Source organism: Bombina bombina, chromosome 3 (genome assembly GCF_027579735.1).
Source record: "Bombina bombina isolate aBomBom1 chromosome 3, aBomBom1.pri, whole genome shotgun sequence".
In the NCBI taxonomy this organism is placed as follows: Eukaryota; Metazoa; Chordata; class Amphibia; order Anura; family Bombinatoridae; genus Bombina; species Bombina bombina.
Genome location: NC_069501.1, coordinates 815,543,250 through 815,559,448, shown reverse-complemented (window position 1 = coordinate 815,559,448; position 16,199 = coordinate 815,543,250). Strand labels below are relative to the sequence as shown.

General features: G+C 35.6%; 2 protein-coding genes across 5 annotated transcripts in view; one reads left to right on the top strand and one right to left on the bottom strand.

Moving 5' to 3' along the window:
* DCUN1D2 (defective in cullin neddylation 1 domain containing 2) overlaps nucleotides 1-10,040 on the bottom strand; it is a 181,433-nt gene extending 171,393 nt beyond the window's left edge. Inside the window, exons 1-2 of one of the 3 annotated variants that reach the window (XM_053707759.1) lie at nucleotides 8,933-9,126; nucleotides 5,635-5,785 (exon numbers count right to left, since the gene is read on the bottom strand). Coding sequence is in view for 1 of the 3 variants with exons in the window: in XM_053707757.1 (XP_053563732.1) it covers nucleotides 9,940-9,942 (3 nt within the window). In the remaining 2 variants the exon portion in view is untranslated. Of the gene's footprint in view, nucleotides 1-5,634; nucleotides 5,786-8,932; nucleotides 9,127-9,939 lie in introns of those variants that run through there. The other 2 variants (XM_053707757.1, XM_053707758.1) reach the window with 2 other exon arrangements.
* A 107-nt stretch (nucleotides 10,041-10,147) lies between these two features.
* TMCO3 (transmembrane and coiled-coil domains 3) overlaps nucleotides 10,148-16,199 on the top strand; it is a 162,359-nt gene continuing 156,307 nt past the window's right edge. Inside the window, exons 1-3 of one of the 2 annotated variants that reach the window (XM_053707756.1) lie at nucleotides 10,148-10,717; nucleotides 12,212-12,384; nucleotides 13,727-14,273. In XM_053707756.1, coding sequence (XP_053563731.1) covers nucleotides 13,827-14,273 — 447 coding nt within the window. In that variant the 5' untranslated portion in view covers nucleotides 10,148-10,717; nucleotides 12,212-12,384; nucleotides 13,727-13,826. The remainder of the gene's footprint in view (nucleotides 10,718-12,211; nucleotides 12,385-13,726; nucleotides 14,274-16,199) is intronic. The other variant, XM_053707754.1, reaches the window with a different exon arrangement.

Genomic DNA, 16,199 nt, shown 5'->3' with positions numbered 1-16,199 from the left:
CCTCAAAAGTTTCTCAGTAGCCACATCCCATTGTAAAGGACTTCTAAGCAGCATATCAGTATGTCTGTCCCGGGACAGCCGAAGGGTTGAGCCTTCGAGCACTCATGTTATTTCCCTATTAAGTTTAAAGGAAGTTTACTATGAAATCTCATGAAACTTAAGTCAAGTCTCATGCGATCACAGTAAAAGAGTTCATGACCTCAGCACTGTTGATGCTGATTGGCTGCTGTTCATTTCTTCATTTATTTATTATTATTATTTTTAGCTGCAGCTGAGTATAACTTTTTACACAGAACTTACTCTGCTAAGCTGAGAAAACTGTGAGGTAAAATATCTTCCTTTTTTACATAGCGATGCTCAGGTGATATTTTTCTGTCAGCTTTTTACAGTTATACTGCATCAGTTTCAAGTGATTTAGCATATGAGTATTATGTCCCTTTAACAAACTTTAAATACTAGATTCATTTTTAGTAGCTGATAAATAAGCAGATGAGTGCAGGGAATTATGTAAACTAAAACTAAAGACATTGGTTATATTAAATTGCAGTTGAATTTATCGTTATTTGTTAATAAAACACCAAGGGCGAGATAATCTAAAGGTCTTTGGGCTAGCGAGATTATTTAAGAATGCTTGTTAGTACTTCTATTTCCACGGTGGAATTATCTAAAGCCACTTTCATTTTTGAAAGAGATGCATACATTACAACAGTGCACAATGAAAGTCATAATTTTAAAAATCATACAAAGTAAATAATTCAATAATTCACACATGCAGAAAAAAAAAAAAAAAGTATTGTTATGGTGAATCAAAAATCATAAAATTATTCACCAAAAATGCAAAATTAATATGCAACTTACACAGAAATAAATCGTATTAAATATCTACAGTGTAAATCGTAATTTAAGTACACTGGGTGTGCAAAACACACATAGAAATTCATACATATAAGTACAAAATAAAAAGCATAATTGTTCTTTTATCCTAAAATGGACGATCCATGGCCGTGTATGAAATGGTCTCTCAAACCCCAGTGTAATTATCTAAACATATCCACCCTACAGATCTCACTGTTTTTTCACGAAAAATAAAAGGTGGCGAGATTGTGACAAAATATGCAAAATACTCAATACCTTTATAGAAAAACAGATGCGTACAAAAATAGAGGCAATAATTAGATGCTATACACAGAAAGCAGCGCAATGTGATTTATTTTTGATGCATGATTTAATTATTAAAGTGCATCCCTGCTCACATCGCTCTACCCAGCAAAGTTTCCTTTTCCAGCGAGCTCCATTACTTTCTATAGGAGACCTCTCGCCACTAGCAGGAACTGCCCCTTTTTTTAAGATAATTTCACAAGGACAGCCCTTGCGAAGGTCAGCAAGAAAAAAACACTTTTGATCTGGCAAAGTTTATATCATCAGGCCCTAAAAGAGGGATAATGTAGAGAGTTTACATTGCTTGTGTGTTCAACAAATACTGGAAGCCTAGAAAATGGGCACGAGTAAAGGGTCTTCCTGGAAGGCAGGCTCAACACCCTCTTCCTCCTCTATAAACATATTGCAGTGAGCTGCAGGGACAAACCAAGCATAAAGTGAGCATATTACAAGGTAAAGGGGGCCATCAATAGAACAAATATCCGCTGTATATCTTCTGGACAATCAAGCGGGAAATCAGAGGAAAAATATTCCACGAGGCAGGGAGCCATGACATTTTTTATTCTTAGGAATAGATTCCCTTAAAAGGGACATGGAACCCAAAACATTCCTTACATGATTCATAAAGAACAAACAATTTTAAACAACTTTCAATTTAACTTCCATTATAAAATGTTCTTAATTCTTTTGGTATCCTTTGTTGAATGAGCAGAAATGAACTACTGAGAGCTAGCTGAGCACATCTGGTGAGCCAGACAGGTATCATATGTGTGCAGCCACCAATCACTAGCTAGCTCCCAATAGTGCATTTCTGCTCCTGAGCCTACCTAGGTATGCTTTTCAACAAAGAATACCAAGAGAAGGAAGCAAATTAAATAACAGAAGTAAATTTGGAATTTGTTTAAAATTGCATGCTCTATCTGAATTGCATAAGAAATCATTTGTTTTCTCCTAAAAATTGAATAGTTGTTAGCCAACCCTGGGTTAAATCTCAGATGTAAGTCAGCTATTGCCTCTATTTAAAAATTCATGCCACATATATTCAAGCATGTACGCTATAATCTGTAACACATTTTGCCACATATTCAAAAAGAAACAACTGGGAAGTATTTGTTTCCTGGGGGGGTTCCACTTTTTTTTGGTAACTTATTCCCCCTGTAACTTAACATAAGGACTCCTTTGTATGTCTATAGACAAAAAAGGTGAAATCTTTAATTGCACCAAAAATAAAATGATGCGTTTCTGCATGGCTACCTGGCTCTATGTGCTCCATTAATTACAATGGTGCTCGCCAGCAAGTAGGTGGCAAAGATGTGCAGCAAGAATTCAAGTGTGTTTATATTCTTGCTTGCTTTTCGAATACCATTCTAAGCCAATATGGATGACTAAAGTGTGAAATATTGCAGCTGTGTATATCCTTCTGCAACATTTCACCCATAGGTTGAATAGCTGCGTATATAAGCCAGGCTGTTTGATTTTGAATACCGTGATTTTAAGTGCAAAGAAGCTGGTTCACAGAGTTTAAAATCAGTGGTGTGTACTTTACTAGCAAAAGATGTTAAATTGCCTGGCTCCTAATTTTTTTGTGCTAGTTCCTATTATTAGCGGAAACTTGTTGAACCCTGTATTACTACAGGATTTGTTTCAACTGAGGCAAAAAGGCAAGGATAATAGTGATTTTCCTCAAGAAAAGTTATAATCTAAAGCAAGTAGTTATTTTTTTACTATACAGAAAATCTAGAACAAAGTGGGTCATGCAATAGATAATTTCTCATTTTAATATGGAAGACTGGGAGAAGAATACATAAAGCCATAAAAGGGACGATTTATCAAGCTGCGGCAGACAGGGGCGCATATATGCGCTCCTGTCCGCCGCAGCTCACCTCTGGCCGCTGCTTGCTAAATATGTTCTGCAAGTTCTCTTGGGAGAACCTGCAGTCGTAGGGGGTCGAAAGGGTTGCGAAGCATTTGATAAATCGACCCCAAAGGCTTAGAGGGACAGTAAACACCTTGTTATTGCAAAATTGTTCCACTGTCTTCCGATAGATTAACATATCAGCAGAGTCTGAACCTTATTTTCAATGGTCAAAGCTCCATCCACCACCACTTTAGACTTAAGCCTGAAGATGGCTTGCCACAATCATTATGTAAACAAAATGTCCATTGAAGAAAAGATAAACTGCAAATTAGGGATAGATATGTAGCAAGGTTGGGCTTATTTTTATCACTGCAAAAATCCACAATTATCAGATTTAATTGGCAGGAAAAGAGCTCTAAATAAAAAAAAGGAAAGTATATTGCAGATATGTTTTACCATGCATAATTAAGCATTTTATTTAACAATCTCAAATTGTTTACTAGCGATATGCATGGGTAGAATATTAGTTTGGGATTTTTCACAACATTGGGTTTGGCTGAATTTAGTTGTGGGCATTTGTTTCAGCTGAACATTTGTTATGGAGTTGTTGGGAACAACAAATATATACAACTATTTTTAACAAAAATCTTACACGATAGAATTTGAACAAGTAAAAAAGCCTATCTTTTTATGCTCACAGAAATATAACTAGCTGAATCAATTTGAGCTACTGACCCATGTCCCACTGGCTCTAGTCAAAGTTAAAATTGCTTTACTTCCCCTAGTCTCCCACCTCCCAAAGTCAGGATAAAAGTAGATTGGACAAGCCTTTATGGCATTTAATGTCTGACTGGCTGTGTCTAACATCAATCATTAGTAATACAATGGCAGGATTGGCACAGGCAACAATGGACACATGAATGGTCAGACCCCATAGCTCATCCCCCTTTTCTGTCTCTTCCAGCAACTTTTTTTGGTGCCTTATGGCATGTACAAATCGATTTGGTGAAACAATCGGTTTTTTTTGTCCGTTTCATCCAATAATGTATTTGGTGGTTGGTGTACTGGACACATCTCCAAACTGGCATAGATCTATATGGATTTGTATTAGTCTGAAGCCAAATGCACATATCTATTGTTTACTGTCTTTTTAAATGGACAGTTAATATGGGCTAGTATTAGAAATATGTAATCTTGAAAAGAAATTTGATTGCCTGGTTCAGTTTAAACAAACAGTCATAGGTGTAAAGACAGACTGGCTGAGCATTGGAAAGATTTCCCGGAATGGGTGCAGCATCAGAAACGTCATTATCATTCTTATTCATTACCATTATTATAGTTATGTCACCAATGCTATTAGGACAGAACTGACATGAAAATTCATTAGTTTATCTGGCAGTGTCTTGATCACCCCTTTTATACAGGGCATGTTAAAGGGCCACTGTAAGTAAATATTTTCTATGCCTGTTACTAACTACCCCAAATACGCTTTTTATCAATAGCATTTCATTAACATATCTCTACCGTATATCAGAAATCTTGTCTGCAAATGTAATTGTTTTCCAAACCCACTCCGTGGGTATCCTTTGCTCTGTACCAATCCGTTTACAATACCTAGGTTTCAAAATGGCGCTTTAAAAAGTTTGTGCAACTTCGTCTTCAATAGGTCATATTGCGCATGCGCATTAGAGCCGCATTTAAACGCGTACGTATTGGGAACGTATAGGTAGATAATGAGATACAAATAAACACAATTTCATTGGTTTAAGTATTTTGAACACGCAGTGCCGAAAATAGTGGGCAGGATAACGTGACATCATCGGCGAATAAAAGATATAACTTTTATAACGTTATGAAACTTCGTTTTGGAGAAAATATAGGTCAGTAGGTTTTAATTAATGTTTATTAACTTTAATATGTTAGTTGTTTGGCTTAAAAATTATAACAGAAAGTAATCCTTTAACTTTATCTAGCTTAACTTTGTGGATTAGAATAAAGTAATATATGGATATGTATTAATTTGACAATATTCACTGTGTACAAACTCATATCATAAAGTAAATTTTACATTTTAATAATTTAACACATCGTGCTCTAGATCGAAGCTTGAGTGTGATACGATTTTTTTTAATGTGTTTTATTTTAAACCCTTATTTGGTTGTAGTTTATAAGGCACTACAAAGGCTTTGTGAGGGCTTCTACAGTAAAACTGGTATCCATGTATAGTCGTAAACAAATAGAAGCCTAATTTTAAGCATCTTCACAATTTACTTCTAGTATCAATTTTACTCTGATCTCTTAGATACCTTTGTTTAAGAGTATATCTGGGTAGACTCAGGAGCGTGCTTGTTTGTGTCTTGAGCATAATATGCTAGCACCGTTTGCAACAATATTTGCAAAAATGTTTTAGGTTTTTTCAAACACTACTGCCCTGTAGCAGTAATAAAAACTTTTTGACAACTGTATAATGTGCTTCAGGTTAGGGTGCATGACACTAAAAAGGAGCTGTACATTTTGCAGTGGCTGCATTGCTCTATACAAATAATTGTTAAATATATTTTGTGTAACTGTAAAACTGTGTAAAAATGCATAGCTTGTGATGTATCATGCACACTTACTCCAAGCAAATGATACTGCTGTAAAAAAAATGGCCAGTATTGCCGATCTGTGAGTGTGCACTGCTTCTGTCACAGGCTATGAGAATGCTTGAGCTCCAAGATGGTGGCACACAGTATGAAGAGGGAAAGCTTCAGTATCTGGCTTTTTAAGCTATTAAAACAGGAAAACTGATTAGAAAAGAGCTGCAGGAACAGGATGAAATGCAATAACATAGTGAGTAGTTACTATTCTTTTGAGTTGTGCACAGCAGTTTAACCCCTTAGTGACCAGACCATTTTTCAATTTTCTTACCCTTAAGGACCAGGGCTATTTTTAAATTTCTGCTGTGGTTGTGTTTAGCTGTAATTTTCCTCTTATTCATTTATTGTACCCACACATATTATATACTGTTTTTCTCGCCATTAAATGGACTTTTTAAAAAGATACTATTATTTTTATCATATCATTTATTATATATATATATCTCTATCTATATATATATATATATATATATATATATATATATATATATATATATATATATATATATATATATATATATATATATATATATATATATATATATATATATATCAGGGCTCGACGGAGCCAGGTAGCCACTGGCTCCTAGAATTTTACCTCTGGCTCCTAACTTTTTGGGTTAATCTCCATGTTTCTGTATACAGTTACCACTATCTGGCTCCCCAAAAAAAAACAAAATCTGTTACACATCTACAACCACCAAAAAACACTCATGCTAAATAGTTTCTAAATTTTGTCACAATTAGCGATAGTTACATTGTAACACTGATATCTGTCAGGGATCCCTGAATAACTCTTCACATGTATATATATTTTTTTAGTAGGCAACTCAAAGTATTGATCTAGGCCCATTTTGGTATATTTCATGCCACCATTTCACCGCCAAATGCGATCAAGTAAAAAGAATTTGTTCACTTTTTCACTAACTTTAGGTTTCTCACTGAAATTATTTACAAACAGCTTGTGCAATTATGACACAAATGGTTGCAAAAGCTTCTCTGGTATCCCTTTTGTTCAGAAATAGAAGGCATATATGGATTTGGCATTGCTTTTTGGCAATTAGAAGGCCGCTAAATGCCGCTGCGCACCACACTTGTATTATGCCCAGCAGTTAGGGGTTAATTAGGTAGCTTGTAGGGTTAATTTTAGCTTTAGTGTAGAGATCAGCCTCCCATCTGACACATCGCACTCCCTGACCCCCCTCAAACAGCTCTCTTCCCTCCCCCACCTCACAATTGTCACTGTCATCTTAGGTACTGGCAGAAAGTCTGCCAGTATAAAAATAAAGTGTTTTTTTTTTTTTAAGAATTTATTTTGTATATCTTATCTTTAGTGTAGGATCCCCTATAACCCCCCAACCTCACTGATCCCCCCCCAAACAGCTCTCTAAGCCTTCACCCTTGACCGCCATCTTAGGTACTGCCAGCTGTCTGCCAGTACCCATTTACTACAAAATGTGCCCTTTTTGTTAAATTTTTTTGTAAAAACCTCAATTTCTGTAGTGTAGCTGCCCACCCTTAATACCCTACCCGCCCTCCCAGATACCTTCCCAAACAGGGGACAGGATCCGGATATGCACCAACGATGGGCCGCCCACCCGCCTCCCTGCTATGGCTCCCACCCGCCAACAATCAGCGCCATCGCTGGCCAATGCAGAGAGGGCCACAGAGTGGCTCTCTTTGCATCAGATGCCTAAAAAATGTTATTCCAGGATGCCTCAATATTGAGGCATCACTGCAATAACATAAAAGCGGCTGGAATCAATCATGATTGCTTCCAGCACTTGAAAACCTTGAGGATGTACAGGTTACGTCCTTGGTCATTAAGTGACCAGCTTTGTAGGACGTACCCTGTACGTCCTTGGTCCTTAAGGGGTTAATAATGTCCCTTTAATTTTGACTTTCATGTCCCTTTAAAGTGATGGTAGACTCGAGCATTATAAAATAAAAAAAACGCTAGGATGACTAGCAAGGCTATTGGTTTAGACGTGGAAACGTCACCTCACTGAGAAAAGAGCACTGTGCTGTGGGCAGCCGAAAGCACTGACTTTAGCAAGAAGTCGCAACACAGAAAAGGTTTGGAACTTTTTTTTTTTTTTTTTTTACAAACTCATCACTGAAAGTCCAGTTTATTTTTTGTGATGATAAATCCTAGTATTTTTAACCTTTTAAAGCCGTTATGCCATTCTATTCCATCATAATTAGACTGGGCTTTAAAGCCACTATGACGGAATAGAACATCATAGCTAACGGCTGTCCTGAAGCCTTCTGTGCTGTCAGGATTTGATTGCGGTCTGGGGGGCGTTCCTAGGGTTGTAGGGACGCCCCCCAGACGCGATCCAATAATTGAAATCTCGCAATCGTGTGGTTTCAGTTGTTCCGATGTAGGCACTTTAGCCCTGACATGAAAGGGTTAATAGCTTGGATTTACCATCACTTTAAGCTTCCACTATTTGTGTCCATGCAAGTGTATTTATGTCTATTTGTCTGAAAAAGCTGCCACATATTCTAAGAAGAATGTATGTAGCTCTCACAACTATATTTATTTTGCCTCAAAAACTAAAAAATAAAGGCCACAACAAAAAGGAACGAGTCACTAGTCTGCTTAGGTATATCATTTTATAAAAAAAACTAAAATTGAAGTGTTCGCATGAAAACAGACAAAGTTATGTATAGGTAAAAGTACACATTAAGAAAGGTGTTGTGTTTTTGTGTGTGGTGGGGGACCCCACACAAAAAAACCCCAACACATTACAGACAGGAAAAACAGCAGGTAAACGTATATCTTATAGTCAGTCTGACCAGTTCCTGACCTTATGACAGAGACAACATGCAAAATTGTGTGTAACATTTGTTTGCACAGTTGAAATATGATAATTATTTGGGAAAACCCTATTACTGTTTATTTATTTTGAGAAATATGGAAATAAAATCAATGTTAAGGAATTTAAGCAGCCATCTACACAATTTAGGCTTCTGAAATGAACATATGTATGCAGAAGAATCCAGACTGTCACATTTACATAACAATTAGTAAAAAGTGAAGAGAATCACGTCAAACAACAGGAAACTTACATATGGACTAGTATAGTAGTTTAAGCTTCCACTGACTCTAGCACTGGAAGGAGTGGCTCTTGTTGATTGGAATGACTGGACAAAAATAGACAGTAAACAACTTCTGTGTCAATTAAATTAAGCACAAAAATGGCACAAAACGTAGTCCATTCATTACCACAAACCAAAATAAAAAGCCAAAAACGTTTTTCCACATTCCTACCTGTTTTGATACAAGCCCCTTACATGTATATCTGCCAGAAAGTCAGGACCATCGCCTAAAGTGGGAAATATAAAAAATACAAACTGGAGGGGGCGATAGAAGGCCCAACTCATCTGTTATACCTAAAGCACATCCCAAAAAGGCAAAGGTACTAGCTGCATGTGACAGCTCTCAAAATACCAGCAACTCCCCCCTCCTCTCTCTGTCCCTATGTGTCTACGCCTGGCCCTGTGACATCCAGCAATCCGTCTAAACCTGGGTGGAATCAAATCCCCTCTATGGGGTTAGCTGAGGCAGAACTGCCCTTCCTGTGACAGCTCAATCAAAAACTAAGCCATTCGTAAACACCACCAAAGCCTCCCTACACCCAATCACACGTTCTGTATGCACTTACAGGCGTTAACTTACAGAGTCATCCCCACTTGTGCATAGCAGCGAAGCTGAGAATAAACATGTTATACACAACAAGAGCTGCATACGTGGGATAAGTACATCTCTGGCTATTAGTTGCCCACAGTCACATTTCAACTCACACAGTTTCAAACCCATCAGGTATATATCTACATAAACCAAGCCGTTAGCTACATTCATACAGGTCGATCGAAAGCCTATAGGTATTATTAGCTTTACATAAACTAAGGATACACTTTCGAGCCCAGGTCAGCATCATAACAGTTCGCAAGCAGAACAAGGTCTCATCAGCGATGTGATTCATTGTAACAGTAAACTCGGCCTCTATTAAAATATTCACAGAAAGCAGTACCATCCCTATGTTATGACGGGGGTTGCATTCTAATGTTATATGTTTCTTCACCAGGTAATGATAGGCTCCACCTTTCAGGGTATGTATACGTCGGGTGTATGAGCTTTGCTGTAATCGGTGACCTTACTCGTGCACGTTTACTATATAGTTACAACACACACTGTATTCCCTGTGATTTTCCCATATATGGGTGTCCTCAACAGTCACCCCAGCTCAGGATACCTCTCCCTTATCCCCCACCTACCATTTTTATCACCAGCGAGTCCCACAACTTCACGGCTCAGAGGTGCCTGCTGCGCATGCGCAGACCTGTTTTCTATTTCCTCCCCCCCACTAAAGGTTGCGTCTGCTCAGTAGTATGATGGGAGTTGTAGGCTATGCAACGTGTTTTTTATTTTATTTTTACAGTCTGAGTGTTTGTGAGTTTTGGGAGGGGTTGCAATGGTTATGAAGTGAAACATTTCCCTTGGAAGACACAACAAAATACACAATGGCCTCCATGTTTGATTATGGCAAACTTGCCCACACGTTCACTGTATACTGCCAAATAAAGTGTTTTATTGTCATGAAAGGGAAGTAATATTTTAAGTATTTGATATGTTTAAATTAAAAAGTCACAACCTTAACTAAAATGTGTTATTTTTTTCACTTTATTTTGGCTTTGTCAAAATACATTATTTAGTTGCAGTTAATCGGTCTTGCCTTTCCTCCCCTTTGAGAGTATCTTGGGTGGGACTACGTTGCCCAGAACTCTATTCGTGTCGCAGACTCATGACGACTAGCAGAGAAGATTCGTGGGCATGTTTAACTTGGTGACGTGGCAGTGACGCGAATGACCAGCTATATTTCCATTCTAAGGAGGGAATAGGATACAGGTAATGTTGATGACATGTCATCAAAGTCATGATCAAACAGACGGGAGTGTCAGGCACCCATTACACCGTGACAGCAAACTGAAAACGCAGTTACCAGTTGTGCAGTAATCTCATGAGTTGATCTGTACCCTTACCTGATTGTCTCAGGTATGGAAATAAGTGGCATGTGTTTTGGATAATTTTCAAAACTCTTCATTTTTTATTTATAGGTGTTTGATTTGATTGATTTGTCACATTTAAGTTTCCAATTTGAACGACTAATTATTTTTGTGTTTATGTATTTTTGTTGTTGTAACATTTGTGTTTATGTTGGAGTAACAAATTACTGTCAAAATGAAGCTGTCATGATTCAGAAAGATCATGCTGTTTTTAAAAAAACTTATCAGATTTACTTTGTTCACTTATTATTCTGTGTTGAACACTTAGGATAGAACAGGGCAGCAGTGTTTGCAAAAATATTAGTAACAATGTTATACATTGCTTCAAATACCATTGTCGCCTAGTTCTCAATCGTGTATAAAATTGCTCAGAACATTGCTACAAACACTTTTGCAATATAGTAATGACCGTTGTAAGCATACTAGGTATGCTCTTCAATAAAGGATACCAAGAGAATGAAGTTCATTTGAAAAAAGACGTAAGATGGAATTGTTTCAATTTGCATTTTCTGTCTGAGTCATGTAAGCTAAATTTTGACTTGCACATCCAATTAACTCCTTACTATGTAGCAGATATAACAAGTAATTTAAAGCACATAAATTAAGAGGGTATCTATCTATCTTGCCTTATGTTCAAACCTTATGTCCATTACATTTAGAACTATACAACAGCAAACATTATTTGAATTTAATAAACTAGGACTATTTATTAAAATGACATAGAACACAACTCTATAATGCATAGCAAAAATATTAAGGCTATTTAAATTGATTTTGAAACTAAAGGTTTCATGTATATGCCTAACTGATAGTCATGTATCAATAATAAATTATAATAACCATTCAAACTTCTTTATTAATAGACTGGAATACATATTCACCCTCAAAAAAAGGAGAATATACAGTACACAATCATACCTTTAAAAAATAATACTTTTCAAAATACCCTCTTTTACATGCAACAAATATAATTACACATTTTTAATTCAATGTCCATTTAATCAATATATTTTATATCATGGCTACTGCTTCCATACCAGGTAAGTATAACTAATGTGTTTTTATACCTCAGTGCTAATCAGTATCTCTGTTATGTTTCTGAAGTCTTAGTGAGCTTTTGATTGTCATATTAGCAAGTTTCTTTGAGACTAGTGAGCATTCTCCAGAACTTTGAAGATTTCTATATGTTGACAAATGTTAATTAGCTTAAAGGTATATAAAACCCAACATTTTTTTCATGATTCAGATTAAGCATGCAATTTAAAAAAACTTTCTAATTTACTTTATATGATCTATTTTTTTGTTCTTTTGGTATATCTTGTTGGAAAAGCAGGGACTTATGCTTAAAGGTACATTATACACTCATTTTTTCTTTGCATAAATGTTTTGTAGAGGATCTATTTATATAGCCCATAAAGTTTTTTTGTTTTTTTTTAAATGTATAGTTTTGCTTATTTTTAAATAACATTGCTCTGATTTTCAGACTCCTAACCAAGCCCCAAAGTTTTATGAGAATACCGTCAGCTACCTACTCCAGCTTGCTCCTGTTTGTGTAAAGGGTCTTTTCATATGCAAAAGAAGGGGGGAGGTCTTATTTCCCACTTGCAGTGGGCTTTCCAGCTGCCTTTTCAACAGAGCTAAACTGAGAGCTTCTAAGTAAGTTTTTAAACCGTTTTATACTGGATTTTTATATCAGTATCTGTGCATCGTATTCTTTATAGTAGTGTCTATTACATGCAGTTATATGAAAATGAGTGTATACTGTCCCTTTAAGAGCCGGCTCATTAAAGGACCAGTCAACATAGTAGATTTGCATTATCAACAAATGCAAGATAAAAAGACAATGCAATAGCACTTAGTCTGAACTTCAAATGATTACTAGATTTTTTTTCTGACAATTTTAAGTTATGTCTTTTTCCACTCCCCCTGTACCATGTGACAGCCATCAGACCATCAGAAATGCATACATGTACCATGTGACAGCCATCAGCCATTCACAAATGCATACACTCTTATTCTTGCACATGCTCAGTAAGGAGCTGGTGACTCAAAAAGTTTAAATATAAAAAGACTGTGCACATTTAGTTAATGAAAGTAAATTGGAAAGTTGTTTAAAATGGCATGAAAGTTTAATTTTGATAGAGTGTCCCTTTAATGGAGCACTTTGTGTCAAAAGCTTTGCAAGAAAGTTATCCATTTGCAAGAGCAGTAGATGGCAGCACTATTTCCTGCCATGTAGTGCTTTAGATGCCTACGTACCTAAGGAATTTCTCTTCAACAAAGAATATAATGGGAACAAAAGCAAATTTGATAATAGAAGTACATTGGAAACTTTTTAAAAATGGTATGTTTTATCTGACTCACAAAAGAAGATTTTTGAATTTGATGTCCCTTTAGGATATGTATTGGTTTTATGTTTTTTTTGCATTCTATTTTGTCCTGAGTCTAAATACCTATACATTTGATTGCTTGTCTCAGATTGTAATATTTCTGTTCTTGAGAATATGTGTAATGTTTTTAATGAAATATTCTGCATTTAAATTTACATGAACATTAAAATGATTTGTTCTTTTGGTATCCTTTGTTTAAGAGCATAGGGTGGTTGGATTTAAGCGTTCTAAGCTAGAGGTGTTTGCAACACTTGTAACACACTGTATTGCAAACGCTAATGCCATAGTGTTAATAGCACATGCAAACTCCCCAGCCTACCCATCTACGCTCTTTAGCAAATGTTACAAAGAAAAACAAAGTATATTTGATAATAGTAGTATATAAATGTACATATTTTTTTCAATTTCATATTTTGTCTGAATCATAAAAGTTTCATTTTAGACTTTCATATCACTTTTCACATGACATTGTGATGGTATACAATATACCATATATGGGTATTTTCATATTTCTTCTATAATCTTGTTTGGAAAAAATAATTTTTTAAACACCTGCTTTGTTTAGATTAATAGTAATAAAGTTTCAAATTTTAAAATGTATCTTTCAGGTAAACGTGCATGGAAAATAATCACCATGTTCAGCAGCAGGACTGGGACTGTTGAAGAGTCGTTATTTTGCTGTAATGTGTCAGTAGCACAGGGCTAATAATGAAGACAGCCTTCAAGTACAGCTTTTTGTGGGTATTATCTTTGCAGCTATTTATTCATCTTAAAGCAGCAGAACATGATGGCGTAGCTAAGCATGCCATAAAGTTACATAGGGGTAAAGGCGCTACACCAAACCAGCGAAAGGAATGGCTCCTTAACAACTGCCGAAAGCTCTCTGCGCTCCTTCACCAGAAACATGTGGTGCTCAATAAGCTGAAAAATGCAATCAAAGCAGTGGAAAGGGACCCAATGCTGTCACCTGAAGAGAAATTGTTTCAGGTCCACACATTTGAGATTTTTCAGAAGGAGCTGAATGAGAGTGAAAATTCTGTATTTCAAGCCGTCCATGGGCTCCGTAGGGCTCTGCAAGGAGATTATAAAGATGTTGTCAACATGAAAGAAAGCAGCAGGCAGCGCCTGGAAGCACTGAGAGAAGCTGCAATTAAGGTAAGGGCTTTAACACGCTCATGAAAAACAGTGCATCACATGAAATGCATGGTCCTAAATCAGTACATTGCAGGATTTTCTGGAATAGTAGTAATGTTTTCAGTTCCCAGTAACTCATAACTTGATAAATACCAGGCTGCAAAACATGGTCTCTGGTATCCAGTAAAAAAAACATGTTTGCCCTGAGTTGCAGCAATAGGTGCTAGGCTTACAGCCATGCTATTCTCATGTAAGGCAAATGCATTGTTTCCACTCGGCTAAGGCATCTCTAGATGCAGAGCTCCTATTCTCTTATTCTCTTCCCTCCTCTTCATCTTCAGCTTTCTATGCAACACTTATAGATAAAGAGGTTGTATGTATATGTATGGGTGTGTGTATATATATATATATATATATATATATATATATATATATATATATATATATATATATATATATATATATATATATATATATATATATATATATATATATATATATATATATATACACATACATACATACACACATATTAGGGCTGCAACAACTAATCAGTAAGTTTGATCATAAAAATAGTTGTCAACAAATCTCATTATCAATTAGGTGGTCAGTTGCACAGCACCAGCTGCTTTAATCTGATGATCTACTGCAACTAAGATTGTGCAAAAAAAAATTGAACTTCTTTATTTTTTTAATCTTTTTTTCTATCCGATTAATCGGACAATAATCATCCGATTAATCGGATAGAAAACATAATAATAAATAAAAATGTTTGCACAATACCTTGTGCTGTGCAATTAACCAACTAATCGCTGACCACCTAATTGATAATGAGATTCTTTGACAACTATTTTTATGATCAATCTTACCGATTAGTTGTTGCATCCCTAATATATATATATATATATCAGCCAAAGAAAGGTGCACTCACAGGACTTTCACAACAAAAGTGGAGTTACTTTATTTGCAAATAAAGTAACTCCACTTTTGTTGTGAAAGTCCTGTGAGTGCACCTTTCTTTGGCTGCTGTATTGTGTTCAAGTTTGCACCCAGGCGGATGCCCTACAAGTGGGAAGAATCTGGTAATTGGATGGCTATGGATATATATATATATATATATATATATATATATATATATATATATATATATATATATATATATATATATATATATATATATATATATATATATATATATATATATATATATACACACACACAAATATATATATATATATATATATATATATATATATATATATATATATATATATATATATATATACACACACACAAATATATATATATATGTGTGTGTGTATGTGTGCGTATATGTGTGAATTTTGGTTTAACCATGAAAATAGCTTTATCAATGCAGCAACCATAAATCTATCTCCTACTGATGAGTTCCAAAAAGAACGAAACAGGCTTGTCTAGTGAGTGATTTCTGGTTTGCTGTCATAATCCTGTTAAAAAGGATTGCTGTGTCAAAACAGTATTTTTGAAGCAAAAAAACTGAGAATTTGCATATCTAATTTGCATATCTTACCCACAATTCTCTTGTGCATTGGAAACATTGTATAGTAAGAATTTCTGGGGAAAAGCAAGCGGGGATACTTGCCTAGATGTACTAATTTCCTATGCAAACATTTACATTGATTTAATTTTGAGACATGGAGGATTTTAATTTCAGTTTTTTATCTCCCCCCATAATTTTAATGAATTTTGGTTTAACCATGAAAATAGCTTTATCAATGCAGCAACCATAAATCTATCTCCTACTGATGAGTTCCAAAAATAACGAAACAGGCTTGTCTAGTGAGTGATTTCTGGTTTGCTGTCATAATCCTGTTAAAAAGGATTGCTGTGTCAAAACAGTATTTTTGAAGCAAAAAAACTGAGAATTTGCATATCTAATTTGCATATCTTACCCACAAGTCTCTTGTG